Source organism: Apaloderma vittatum, unplaced genomic scaffold, assembly GCF_000703405.1.
Source record: "Apaloderma vittatum isolate BGI_N311 unplaced genomic scaffold, ASM70340v1 scaffold20847, whole genome shotgun sequence".
In the NCBI taxonomy this organism is placed as follows: domain Eukaryota; kingdom Metazoa; phylum Chordata; class Aves; order Trogoniformes; family Trogonidae; genus Apaloderma; species Apaloderma vittatum.
In genome coordinates this window covers 7,351-21,415 of record NW_009728125.1, presented here as the reverse complement: position 1 = coordinate 21,415, position 14,065 = coordinate 7,351, and the positions used below count along the sequence as shown (strand labels likewise).

Genomic DNA, 14,065 nt, shown 5'->3' with positions numbered 1-14,065 from the left:
ATTCCTGCTAATTCTCTTCTAATACATTACCAAAAATCTGCAAATAGCAAATACTCATTGCTATACGTTGGCAAGTTGATACTTAAAACTTCATTTTCCTTAATGCTGTCTTGGAACTAAATAGCAAGACATTGGTTTATTTTTACCAGAAGCAGCTGTGGGTCCTTAATAGAGCTAGTGGGGGAATTGAGTGTAGTAGATATTTCTTAGAGCAATGCATTTCAGCGCAGTTTGTCTCAAATAATATCTTTAGCAGATATTGCTTCTTTAATATGCATTTTGCAAATCTCCACTTACTAAGGCTAAAGAATTACATTTACTTCAGTTTGCTAGTTCTTCTGCTGTGACTAGCCGGAAAAGCTTAACAAGCACACAGGTGGCAAGGATCCAGCGGGAAACAGATTTCCTCAGGTAAGTGACTTCTATTAACATATTTGTTCTCGAAAAGTAACTGAGCAATTGCCCTTTGCAAACAAGTTGATAGTACTCTGAGGCTCCATAAAAACGAGGAAAGACACTGGCTCATAACTGGAGAAGGTGATCTAGGTAGGACTTTGAAAATTCTTTCTCTTACAGATAGTTTTATTTACAGGCCACAACACACAGTTACCAACTGCCTTATCATCCTTAAAAAAAGTCCCAACACCTGCAGGATCAGAGGAAAAGCTGTCTTTTCAAATTAGAGTACAGCCCTCACTGCTCTAGGTGAAAACTGCTCGCTCGAGTAGACTCACAGAACGTTAATGCTTATCAAGTATTGGAAGAGTTATGTGATCTACAGCAGTAGTTCAACCTGTTGTAGCAATGAGACCTGACACAGGCTGTGTCAGGAGACTTGTTTAGCTCACGTGATGAGTAAGAAAGTATGAAACTTCATAGAAGCCAGAGAGCTTTCTACCTTGCAAGGCTTTTGAGATCTCAGAATTTCCTATCATGGATGCTAGTGCATAGTATGGTGGACCACTGTAGCTTGGAAAACACAAGTGAGAAATCAGTAGCCTAAGTCCTGTCACAGCAGGTTCCAGATTAGTCATTATTATTCACCATTACAATACCAAAACAAACGCAAGACACTTTTTTCTTATTTTCAGATGTGCACACTGTTCTACACCTCGCCTGTCTGACCCCTTGGCTCACTTCTGTCAGGAATGTGGATCTCGTATCCCACCTGTGCCAGTACGTCGCTTCCCAGCCCCTGAAGGAGCGCAGGTCGGCAAACCGTCATAACGATCAACAAAACGTCTTTGGAGAAAACAGCTTCCTCAGCAAATTACACATTCATGCTGGCAAAACCATTATTTAGTCATACTTTCATTTTGAAAGCTCTGTTCTGATTGTGTTATTTTGTTCAATAACATTAGCAGTGGACCCAATACAATTTTTAAATTATGGGCAAAATTAACCATAAAGTGCCATATATTTTACCAAGGATAACAATGAAAAAGTAAATTTTGTTTCGTTCGACTGTCCCAGTAAATATTACCAAATCCAGATTCCTCTTCATCCTGCAACAACCACTGCGTCTTCAGGACCTGCACATGCATCTTATTCCAGTGCTTAACTAGTGCAGCTAGTTAGTTAGTAACTAGTGCTTATGTCATAGCTATAGGAGATCCATCTAATATGCCTGAAACTGGTGGCATGTGTAGGCATATGAAAGAGCATGGAGTTTTTACAGTGATGCCTGTAACTGTCTTCTCCAAGCTCTTCCCAAGAGATAATAACCTGTTCTAACAAGTTAATGGTATACTTTTTTTCCTGTGTCATCAGAAAGATGTTTTGTCTGCAGCAGTGCTGTAGTTTCAAGTGATGACTGAGAATATTCACTGGCTCTTTAGATGAGGTTCATGATTAGAAGCATTTCGACTACCTGCACATATTCTAAAGTAGCATTTTAATTTTACTGAATATTAACTTAGTAACTTTCTGGCATACTTTTAGTAGTTGGTAAAACGTTCTCTTTCTAGCTGTCTTCATATTTTCTCAATAACCTTTGATCCTTAAGGATGAATATCAGCATCTGTTGCTGTCAGTTGCTGTGTTTCCAGTGACTTTGCTGCTGATGTAGACTCTAAGCAGGAGAAGACTGAAAATCTCATTATAATCTTAATGATCTCATTATGGTCCTTAACATGCTGCAATGTGGCTTTTTCTTCAGATGGCACCATGTCTTGGATGCAGACATCTTGTGCCAATGAATACACCCACTTGCATCATATGTGAGTCGCCAATAGCTCCACAGTTGCAGCCCCAAACCAACCTCTGCATAAAGGTAATTGAGAATAAATATAACAAAATAGCAGTTTACCTCCTGGCATGCATTTTTCTAACAAATGACTTCATTACAAATATTTTGCTCCAACTTGGGTTTGTATAACAACATCATGACAGCTTTGGTAGGATTAAAAGCACCTTGATTAGAAATAATAATTACAGGTAAACTGTGTAAGCTTGGGAAGGCATGCTGAAGAGCCCATGATGTAGCAGTGAGAATGACAGGGATGCATGCTCTTGTGTTCTGTAGAGAGATATTCTGTGATTCTGTGATTTATGGCCTTAATATTGATAAGCATTTTAAGTTTATTAAATATGTCCTTGTTACTCTGCTTACCGCACTTGACTGGGAGTGCTTAGCACAAGTGGGCTGGCAGGACTGGGACAGTGGGTATATGCCCACAACATTGAGCACAGTCTCATCAATGATCTAAAAGTGCTGGTGGTCTTAACTAGACAAAATTTTTGCTACGAAATAAACTTAGCGCCCCGTCTCAATCCCCCTAGTCAGGGGAAGGGGTGTGAGGATACTGCATGTCCACAATTGGTTGTAGAATTGGTGTCAGCAACAATGTTTTGTTTTCTGTGGTCGTGGGACCCTGTTTAAAGATCAGCATCTCCTTAGGAGATCCACATCACAGGGCAAAGGCATCTTTGCCACCAGGAGAACTGGCCTAGTAAGGGTTTTAAACCAACAGCGGAGGGTTTTAAATCAACAGCAACCCAGCGAGAGGCTGATGGACAGGGCTGACAAGCAAAGGGTCTTAGGTGATGTGGACAAAAAGGAACACTTAATCAACAAAACAGGCCTTAACTGAGGTTGTCTCACGCATTTGTATGTAAGCAAGGAAGTACTGATAAGGCAGCATCCCCCCAGACCCTTTCTGTGAAGTCAGCATGCTGGGGTGCTTCTCTGAAGCTTCTGTATGCAAACTCAAGCGGTATGGGGAATAAACTCAAGGAATTAGAGATCTATGTGCAGTTGTAGGGCTATGATCTTGATGGGACCAGTGCCATGGAGGGATGGCTCACATGACTGCATGACTTTCATACCTATAGAGAAGGAAGGGCTTCTTGAGGATATGAAGTCAAAGACAGACTTGGCTGCAATGATCATGAGATTGTGGAATTCAGGACCCTGAGAGGAACGGTTCTGAGCAGGGACAAAAAGCGAGATCATGGCCATGGATTTAGGGGAGCAGATTTTGGCCTCTTCAGGGGTCTGCTTTAAAAAGTCTAATGATATCCTGGGCTGCATTTAGGAAGTGTGGTGCCAGCAGGTACAGGGTGGTCATCCTTCCTCTCTACTCAGCACTAGTAGAGGCTGTATCTGGAGTACAGTGTCCAGCTCTGGGCTCCCCAGTTGAAGAGAGACGTGAACATGCTAGAGAGAGCCCAGCAAAGAGCTGCTAAGATGGTTAAGGAACTTGAGCATCTGGAGGAAGGACTGAGAGAGCTGGGACTGTTAAGTCTTGGGAGGAGAAGACTTGGGGGAATCTCATCAATATATATAAATATCTGAAGGGAGAGGGCAAAGAGGATTGGGCCAGGCTCTTTTCAATGGTGCCCAGTGATAGGACCAGAGGCAATGGGCACCAGCTTGAAACACAGGTGGTTTCCTCTGAACATCAGGAAACGTTTTTTCACCTTGAGGGTGACTGAGCACTAGCACAAGTTGTCTAGAGAGGTTGTGGAGTCTCCATCCTCAGAGATATTCAAAATCCTGAACTGATTGGTGCCAATAATCAATATATCAGACTCAATATTCTTAGCCCTAGTGGAAACTCACTTGTTGATAGTGACCGTACTAAGATAGTTTAGGACACCTGCACAGTACATTATTATTATTATTAATTTTCATAGAATCGTAGAATGGTTAGAGTTGGAAGGGACCTTAAAGGTCATCTAGTTCCAACCCCCCTGCCATGGGCCGGGACACCTCCCACTAGAGCAGGTTGCTCAAAGCCGCATCCAGCCTGGCCTTGAACACTTCCAGGGATGGGGCTTCCACAGCTGCTCTGGGCAGCCTGTGCCAGTGTCTCACCACCCTCGTAGTGAAGAACTTCTTCCTAATGTCTAGTCTAAATCTTCCTTGCTTTAGTTTTAAAACCCTTGCCCCTTGTCCTATCACCACATACCCTTAAGAAAGTCCCTCTCCAGCTTTCCTGTAGGCCCCCTTCAGGTACTGGGGTTATTGGATTTATTTGCAGGCACTGGACTATCTGTTTTGTGTAAGTGCAGTGACTAAGCAAACTGTCACTAATACACAAAAAGATATGGAGAAATTGATTATGGATCTCCCAAGGGAACCATAGTTTTAAAACATTGTCACCAAGATAAGTAGATTTGTGATGACCAGGCAATATGGCCTAACTAAAGCCTGAAGCCCACAGCACAGACTTGAAGGATCTCTTCTATCTGCAGGGCTGAATAAGCACAGAACTTTGTAAGATCAAGTACTCTTCTTACTGTTGTTTGCCATTTTCAAATACTGTGTGAATTGTATTCTTTTTCTGTTTTTAAAAGGGCAAAGTAATTTGTCAGGCATGTGGCACAGGAAATCCTCTTCACCATAAACACTGTGTGACTTGTGAAAGCAAACTGCCTGAAATACAGACGGTAAGGCTTTTTCCATCAGTTCCACTAGAGTTAATCAAATCAAATCACAGCATAACATTCCTATTTCTTGGGAAACCTGAAGTCATTTCCCTGTGTGCCATTTTCCTGTGTGCAGAGAATCCCTCCTCCCTGTCAAGCCCAGTACTCCACAGATGCTCCATCACAAAAGTCCAGCTAAGCATAAGTGCATCATGTACCTTCGGGTTTCTCCTATGGAGGTCAGGATTTCAAATGCTGTTGTGAAAGCTCAGAAGGCTCTTAGAAAACGTGTAGTTTTGGTTCCAAGGGTGTCTTGTTTGTGTTCAGATTATTTTCAATTACAATAGAAAACTTGAGTGTATACATCAGGAAGGTCATTCTTACTGATTTCAGTTATTTTGTAAAAACAAAATATTATTTAAAATTTCTTTTCTTATCTCCGTTTGCTGCTTCCCTTACGTCCATACAGCTACTATGCTTGTGTTTGGCTGTGACTCTGCACAGAGGTGAGAAAAGCAACAATAAATGTTCCCCCTAAAACTGCTGTTTCAACTCCCCACTTAGATTGCTCATTTGGTTCCTTAGAAGAATTTTACTTTCACTTCTGAAGAGTTTTGCATGAAAACCTTATGGTGTATTTCACTTCTCCAGGTTATGATAAATACAGAATGAGAGAAGAATAATGATTTGCAAGTTTAAACCTTCTGATTATATTGGCAACATCCCAAGTTCTAAAACTGTTAGCAGCTAGAGGCAAAGGTGTCTTGTACAGCCACTGCAGTGTCATTTCAAAATGAATTTCAGTAGGAGTTTGTACTTACCTAAGATAAACATAAGTTTAACTGCTTCTGTGACTATAGATATTGATATGTGGCTGCATATGTAGTTGGGCATATGACTTGTAGTAGCTGAAAGAGGAAGTTAAATGTTTACTGAATTATTAATAGTAATCAAAAATTTTACTGTCGATAGTGATTAATTAGTGATAACAATAATTTCTGAATAATTAATAAAAGTAATCATGCTGATATTACTGTTAATGGTGGTTAAATAATTTATAACACGTGCTCTTGTAAATTTTGTCTTTCAAATGAACCCCCAAATCACATCGTTCAAATTGCAATGTGGGCCATGAAAACAGGGCTATTTTCTGTTTGCTTATTTGCTGTTGCCGTGTCTGTAATAAAAAAAATTTTCCTTAGGTTCTGTTCCTTATCCTTATTATCCTTATCCTTATTTCTCTTACAGAGAAAATAAACTGCATAAACCCCGAGGCAAAACCTAACAAAACATTTTAAGACCTATTTGACCTAAGTAGGATTTATACTCAACCTTTATAAGTTTCAGCTGAAAAATCTGTTTTCTTCTGCATAGCCTTGTAAGTTAATTGTAGTAGGAAAGCTAGGTAATATATAACTTGTATGAGGTAAAAGAGCATTAAAAAAAATTATGTAGCAAATAACCAAACTGGGAGAAAACTCATTATCTGAATATACTCTCCCTGCCATGCTACTGCAAAGAAAGGAAAAAAGAAAAGTAGCAGTTGTGTTGTGGATTTGAAAATACAAGTTTATCAGCAGAGAAACCTTAACTTCCAAGTGTACTTTTACATGGGGTCATATTAATACTCAGTGTGAAAGATCCTGTAGATAAGGAAATACAGTTTATTTGCCATGTTTTACTGTGGTCTTGTAATGAAAAAAAATATTACAGGTTAGATTCAAGTCATCTGTTGCGTGTTCTACCTTGAAATAATTCTTTCAGGCTTTTACTTTATGTTATCTAAAGTAGCTAGCTTTCCTCTTATTTGGTTTGTGAACTTTTCTTCCTAAGAAGTATTGTCTCCCTAATGTTTGTTTTGTTTTATTAGCCTCTGTTTGGAGGAGACACCCCCCCGCCTTACCACAGCCAGCAAAGGAAGATGGTTTCGTGCTCCAAATGTAACCGTGTTAACCAATGTGATGCCCGTTTCTGTGACTGGTGCGGAGCCAAGGCACGTGCTCTCGGCATTTGTGTTGACAAATCTCTTTTTACTCATCTGTGACCTGCAGCAATTTCAAGCTTCTCTTTGCAAAACTCTTGTCAGTTAGGACATATCTTATTATTATCAAAACACTTGCTTAGAGCCCGTAGGATTGTGGAAAGAAAAAGGAAGGGCTTAGATGACATCCTGACGACACATCAGTCAGTGACTTAATGGTTTAGAGACATAAACAAATCATCACGGGTCAGTGAGCATCAGCTGAGGTGCAGTAGTCATGTACTCTGCCAGAGTAACTTATCCATCAAAGGTTAAAGGATAGGCTAACCTAATGCAAGTTTTCCCATATCTACTCTGGGCTCTGATCACCTATACAGGCTGTTACCAGAGATTAGATGATGCATGTAGGTTTTTTAGCTGAAGGCCTCATTAACTTCAGTAAAAACCAAGTACTTAACAGCTGCTCTGTAGAGATTTCTCATGGTACAATCGATGGAAACAATTTCCCCCGGCATGTATTTTTATAGGTGTAGTGTTTCGATCTAAGATCACACTCGACAAGAATTTATTTTTTTTTCTGTGAGCTGAGTATACATAAAATTTGAAACACTCCCTTATATGTGTACATAACCACTGGTACTGTGCTGTACCAGGGAACTGAGAGGGAGGGTGGTGGTAGAATGGAACTGGAAGTAATTGCAGTCAATACTCAGTATGAGAGCACCAGACGAGTAAAAAACTAGTAAAAAACTAGTAAAAAACTAGTAAAAAACTAGTTAAAAAGATCACATACCAACCCCTAACATTCTGTGATTCCATGATAATGCTAGATGTGTCTGAAAAAATCACAGTTTCACAGAATGTCAGGGGTTGGAAGGGACCTTGAAAGCTCATCTAGTCCAGCCCCCCTGCCAGAGCAGGATCACCTACAGTAGGTCACACAGGAACGTGTCCAGGCGGGGTTTGAAAGTCTCCAGAGAAGGAGACTCCACAACCTCCCTGGGCAGCCTGTGCCAGGGCTCTGTCACCCTCACAGGGAAAAAGTTTTCCCTAATGTTTTTGTGGAATCTCCTGAGTTCCAGCTTGCAAAAAAAATGTTTGCCTCCATATCATAGTGCTGAGATATCTGAAGATTTACTGTATTGCATCTGGCTTCTTGGTTAGTATTTCTAATGTAAAAGCTTTCGGTAGTGCTACTTTACCTCCTTTTAATTTGCGCCACTGCTTTTATCACTCCTGAACCAGGCATCATATGTTTCTGCAGTGACAAATGTCTCATTGAACTTTCCAGCCTGGACCTCCTCCATCCTACTTCACTTGTTTCAAGTGTGGTACAAGCAACCATCCGTACGCTCGCTTCTGTGGGTCCTGTGGTGTTTACATCGAGCCCCCGCCAAGGGTGGGTTCTCAGAACAGCGATCTCATGGGTGCTGGCGACTCGATGGTATTTTCTGAGGTGAGACACACGGTGTTGCAAAGCCCCATTTGAACGCGGCCAAAAAGGCTGCTCTGCTGCGGATATAGATCGGCACAACTCCATTCATTTCCTCTTTGGGACAAGGCTGTGGCCTGTGAGCCTGCTGAGGGTAAAACTCAGGGTAGGTTTATTCTGAGAACTGCTTTCTGCCAAAAAGTAGTCTTAGCCAAAGGCCTTAATCCAGCTATATTCTAAATCACAAAGTGAGAAACAGCTTTCTAACAGTCTTACCTCTTTAAGTACTTTTATCTCATTATCTGTGCCCTGCTGATACAAGGTATTCTTTCATGTCTATATAACACTGTTTTTAAAACTCTATTTTAAGACAACAATACTTAGCAAGGCTGGGTTTTGCCCTACAGAAGCATACATGTGATTCTGCTGGCAATCATGATGAGTTTTGCTTTTGCTTGAATATTTGTGATAAGTTGCATCATTGTTACAGATGGGTAGTTAAAATCAAGAGTTGTTAATGATTCTTCCTTCTAGCTTTTTCATTCTGTTACAGTTTTGTGTACTGTTCTAGTTAATTCTGCTTGTAAGCCATTTAATTATATCCAATTATATTACTTACACTTTTCCTTCCCCTCCACTCCCCACAGGCTAAACGATTTCAAGCTCAAGTTGCCTGGCAGCCTCTTCCTATTTCCTTGCCCAAATCAAGGGCAGAACTAAAAGAAAGAGAAGATAAAGGAACCCAAACCATTGGACTTTTTTACCCATCTAGCAAGCTGTTGGAAAAGAAGGAACTTGAGCTGATTTCACAAAAAGAGAAGCTGGAAAAGAGGAGTGATCATAAGCCTCTCCTGACAGCCATTAGTCCTGGAAAAGGTTATAAAGAGTTTTGATTTTATGTTTTCTAAACAAAGCTGCAATGAATGACCTTGTTTTTTCTTGAAAAGATTGTAGTCTGTGGAATGTGCCATCAATAGGAGACTGATTTACATCTTTACAAGTCTGTCCTGTCACCAGTCACTTGTAAATGCAATGCCTTAGAATTCAATCACTGGTCTCAATCAACAACTAAAAGAAAGCCTGTCAGCAATATCCAAATTTTGGTTACTGACCCCTGTGCAACCTTACGAATCTGCTAGCAGTTTGATTTCCTCAGATCCTGTGAGATCAGGGACAGGTGTTGGAATTGGAAACAGCACCATCCCCACCTTCCACACAGGAGACTATAGCTCTTAAAAGATATGAGGAGGAGGCTTGTCTGTGTGAACAACTTGTTTGGGCTGCTGTTGTGGAATAAATTAGAAAAGGTTTGGAAGCAAAGGAAAGTAAACTAGAAAACGAGATTCTTAACAGAAGTACAAAAAATAGGGTTGGTAGAAACCCTGAGAGCTCTTGCAGGCTCCCCAAAGGTATGAGTACATCTGCATTGCTCCTTGCAGAGACTGTCCGCACACAAACCACTGCGCTGGTACTGCAGACGACTTTGTTTCACAGTCCCTAGATTCGTCAGTTAGTTCTTTGCGGAATCACTTGAATGTTTGCTGTCATTACAAAGTTTGCAGTTTTAAGAGATTTTAGTTTTACTTCCCTAGGAAAAATTCAACTTTAGCTTTCTGGATCCCACACTGTAGAAAACAGGTCCCTAATTTATACTGATGGACTAATAAATGGCCCAGTTTGCAAAATTGTCTTTAATCTCACAAGGTAGTCCAGAGAATAAATTAATTTTAAATCACTTCAGCATCAAGCCATGGTTTGAAAGAGCAGTTACTTTTTTTGATCTGCTTTCCCATCGCTAGCTCTTTTCTACAATCAAGAGGGTGTAAGAAATACACTGCTTCACTCAATGTATCAGAGAACTTAATTTAGTCACATACTAAAGGATTGGCCCATAATAGTGCTGAAAGAAAAAAAAAACAGCACACTGAACATTCTTATATCTCTATTAGAAGTACAGCTCTTGACTTGTGAGTGAGAACTACTTTCGCTGGGAAAGGTTGGGAAGAAATTCTGAACTGCTTTTGAACCATGGTATTTTTTATCCATTTAGCAGAGATAACTTCACTGAAGTTGGACTGTGCAATGTGTTCTCCATTAGACTCTGCCAAGGGCTGCGAAATATATTTAATTCTATAAATCAATAAGTGTCTGTTACAGTCAGATCTTTCATGCTGTTCGCTTTCCTTGATGATGAGCTGTATACATGGCTTGAAATTACATGTATCAAGAAGAGCATACGCTTATCACCCAGGAAAATCTTGTTTATATATGCCAAATATGTCCATTATTTGAATTCAAATAGTATCAGACATTTGAAATTAAAGTTTTTAAATACAAGTGATTAAATAAGTTTGGGGTTTTTTTCATAGAATTGTAGAATGTTTTGGGTTGGAAGCGACCTTTAAAGGTCATCTAGTCCAGTCCCCCTGCAGTGAGCAGGGACATCTTTAACTAGATCAGAGCCCCACCAAGCCTCACCTTGAGTGTCTACAGGGATGGGATTTCTACCACCTCTCTGGGCAATCTGTTCCAGTGTTTCACCACCCTCATTGTAAAAAATTTCTTTTTTACATCCAGTCTAAATCTACCCTCTTTCAGTTTAAAACCATTACCCCTTGTCCTGTCGTAACAGGCTTCGCTAAAAAGATTGCCCACATCTTTCTTATAGGTTCTCTTCAAGTATTGAAAGACTGTAATAAGGTCTTTTATTATTTCTTGACCGTATCAGCCATTAACTACCCTTCCTTTCTTTTGAGAAGATTAAAATAACCCCAAACAGTTACTACAGGGGAAATAGCAGCAGTACCTAAACACTAATCCTCTGATACATGTTCTATTACTGTACTTTCAATCAGTTTTGAAAAGGAGTCAGGTCACTTACGAGGTAAACTTTACAAAGAAGCTTCCTTTTTTCTGCTGTAACAAAGAGTAAATCAGTGTGATGTAGGTGTAATCAACTACTGATACCATAAATTCAAATATTGCATCAGTGCTGCCAAAAATCCTTTTAGATATAATAAAACATCAAACATGCAAGAGTATGTTCCTCATCATTTGGAATTTTGAAATTAAATCTGGGGATCTAGGCTGGTTAAGAACTAGTTTACTGCAAATAACTCTGACTACTCTGGAGGGATCACTCACCCAGTAGCAGACTAGCTTAGATATTTTATTTATTATTTTCAACTTTTGTTAGTTTTTTCCATGTGTGACCATGGCAGGGAACAATTTACGTTGTTCTATGGACCCTCTTCTTATATTCTTTAAAAGCTGCTTGACCAGTAAGACTTGCTGTTTTAGTTTGTCCTAATTTCCACCAGTTCGACCATGGAAGAGTCCTTATGCACTTACCTTCTCTTGTTGGAGCAGGACTTTTTTTCTGACTTGGCTTCTTTTCACTGTTTTGAGCTTCAACTTAACACGAAGGGAAGGATAAAGTCAGAGCAACTTCATTGTGTAAGTTAAACTAGGTTACCAGGCCTACACAACTTATTTACAACAAAATTAATTATACTCTGGACTTTCCATAAGCATGCTCAAAAATAAAACTAGCCAGATCCTGATAACAGTCACTTAAGAACGAGAACAAGTCGTTTTGTTTCTTTCTCTGATGCAAACAGAACATCGCTTTGGAAGCTGCAAAACCTCTAAACGGCCTAAAATGAGTTTTTAATCCACAGCCCCTCGTGTTACATGCCCTGTACCAGCATAAAGGAATGCTGACTCTCTCCCAGAGATCCTGACAGGCAAAGGAGCAAGAATGCTCATGCTTTTAATATGCATCATTAAAAGGCATTTATGTGGCGAATAATTTGCACAGACCAGATTGCTGTATAGGTTGAGTTACTGTCTCTGCAGTTTTCCGATTTGGCTTATCGTTACCTGTCCATGATCTCAAATCAACTGAAAATCAGTTCAATAATGCACAATTGCTTGGTTGTAATATTGTACTCTTATATTTACCATCTGGAATAGTGAGAGAGTCTCCTTCACACAAGGACAATTCTGAGACATGGTTTTGCTGTGAATAGAGGTGCTCTAAGAATGATTTGTTACTTACAGATAAGACAGTATTTCACCTTTTTTAGGGTATAACTTGCTTCTCATTTTCCTGATGAATTTTCTACAGAAAAATTCAAAATTTTTGTGTGTCAGTGAATATAAGCGCCTTTTAAGTCATCTGCCGCATGGGATAGAGGAAATGTTAATCACAATTTTAGGGATTTTTCTCTCTGATCAGGTTACTGGAGAAAACAGCTGGATCATGTCTGTGCTCACCTTAGATGCTACGCTCAGAACAATCTTGAATTCAGAGCATTGATTGGAGAACCTCGAATGGGAAAGGTAGGAAGGAACTTTTGAGTAATATCTTCCTATGGAGTGCCGTGAAAAGATTGTGACTGCTAGATAAACACTGGAAAAACATCTCCCTTTTATTTAGATCTTGACTCGTTTGTGTGTGTAATTGGTCTTGTTTTGTTGTTCCATTTTTTTTCTCGATATTTTACTGAAGATTTTTTCTACTCTCTTTCCTAAGGCAGTTTCTGTTCTCTCACCTCACAACTCTGTGAGAAGCAATAGAAGCGAGAAAGCCCTTGCTCAGCTGCTTTTGTAGTATCCCACAGCAGGCAATCAAGAAAAAGAAGAGATCACCAACTTCTGTGTAGTTAGTCAGTTAAATAAGCCCTGCTAGAAACGGCATTTAGAGGATATGCTTGCCTCTGCTCCAGGCTGGATTACACCAGCAGATAGCAGCAATTCTCTTTGGCTCTATAGCCTACATCTAGTGTAAACTATACCAGTATTACAGGAACAGGGTGTTGCTCTTCTTCCTGGGGGTGTAGTCTTCAGGATGTCACAAAACTGCATTTCAATGATTAAAGGATGGTAGCAAGAAGGGGGAAGCTGGAGATTCCTCCTAAAAAGTCCAGGAAGATAGGGTTGGTATGACTGGAAAGATCATTTGGTCCCTGTCCTGAGGGAGGATCAACTTTGCCTCAGCTGTTCCTGACAGATGTTTGTCTCGAAGCTTTTCAAACTCACCAACAATTTCAAACTCACCAACAATGGAGATTTCACAATTGCCCCAGGCAGTCCATTTCTGCGTTCAATTATCCTTCCTGCTCGGCTGTATTGCTTTCTTTGGCAGCCCTGCTGGGTTAAGGAGTTGGATCCCCTCACACGGTTTCCGAGGTGCTGCCAGCACAACTGCTCCTCGCAATGTCCTGTGGACTCGCTCAGTGACCGACCCAGGCTACAAATGGCTCTTGGAGAGAAGTAAAAGGGCGTCAGTGCTAGGACAGAATTAGGTCGGCAGTGAGCAGATGGAAGTGGGATCGAGGCAGAACTAGGGCTGCAAACTCCTTCAACTGGCATAACCACTGGGAAGTTTTTCCCAGTGTCTGCGCTAAGTCTCCCTTGTTACAGTTCAATCTCACTGTTTCTTAGACTGTCCTGACTGATGTGACATACCAGTCAAAAAAAAAAGAAAAAATTTAGCACACAGAACCAATTACAGAAAAGCTTGTGAATACTGGGGGTCAAAAAGCTAATGCCATTTGGCAGATAATACTTTTGGGGGGTATGACACTCCATCAGGTACTCTGTCTGAACTCTGAACCCACAGAGACCTATTGGGTTCACCAATAGGTTCAGAAGCTGTAGCACAAATACAAATGTAACAGATATGTGCTTGGTAGAGTTGAGGTATAGGTTCACTGCAACTTGTTTCCTTTGCTAGAACATTCAAAAGGATATGTCTGAAAAATATTAAATTGCCT

At 40.3% G+C, this 14,065-nt stretch overlaps 1 protein-coding gene across 1 annotated transcript in view; it reads left to right on the top strand.

Annotated features, from left to right (window-relative positions):
• Window positions 1–14,065, top strand: part of DZANK1 (double zinc ribbon and ankyrin repeat domains 1) — a gene marked incomplete at its 5' end in the record, with an annotated part of 21,436 nt that overhangs the window by 1,679 nt on the left and 5,692 nt on the right. The window contains 8 exons of the mRNA XM_009873978.1: window positions 326–411; window positions 1,092–1,209; window positions 2,159–2,272; window positions 4,801–4,893; window positions 6,743–6,865; window positions 8,145–8,309; window positions 8,933–9,161; window positions 12,526–12,629. Coding sequence (XP_009872280.1) covers window positions 326–411; window positions 1,092–1,209; window positions 2,159–2,272; window positions 4,801–4,893; window positions 6,743–6,865; window positions 8,145–8,309; window positions 8,933–9,161; window positions 12,526–12,629 — 1,032 coding nt within the window. The remainder of the gene's footprint in view (window positions 1–325; window positions 412–1,091; window positions 1,210–2,158; window positions 2,273–4,800; window positions 4,894–6,742; window positions 6,866–8,144; window positions 8,310–8,932; window positions 9,162–12,525; window positions 12,630–14,065) is intronic.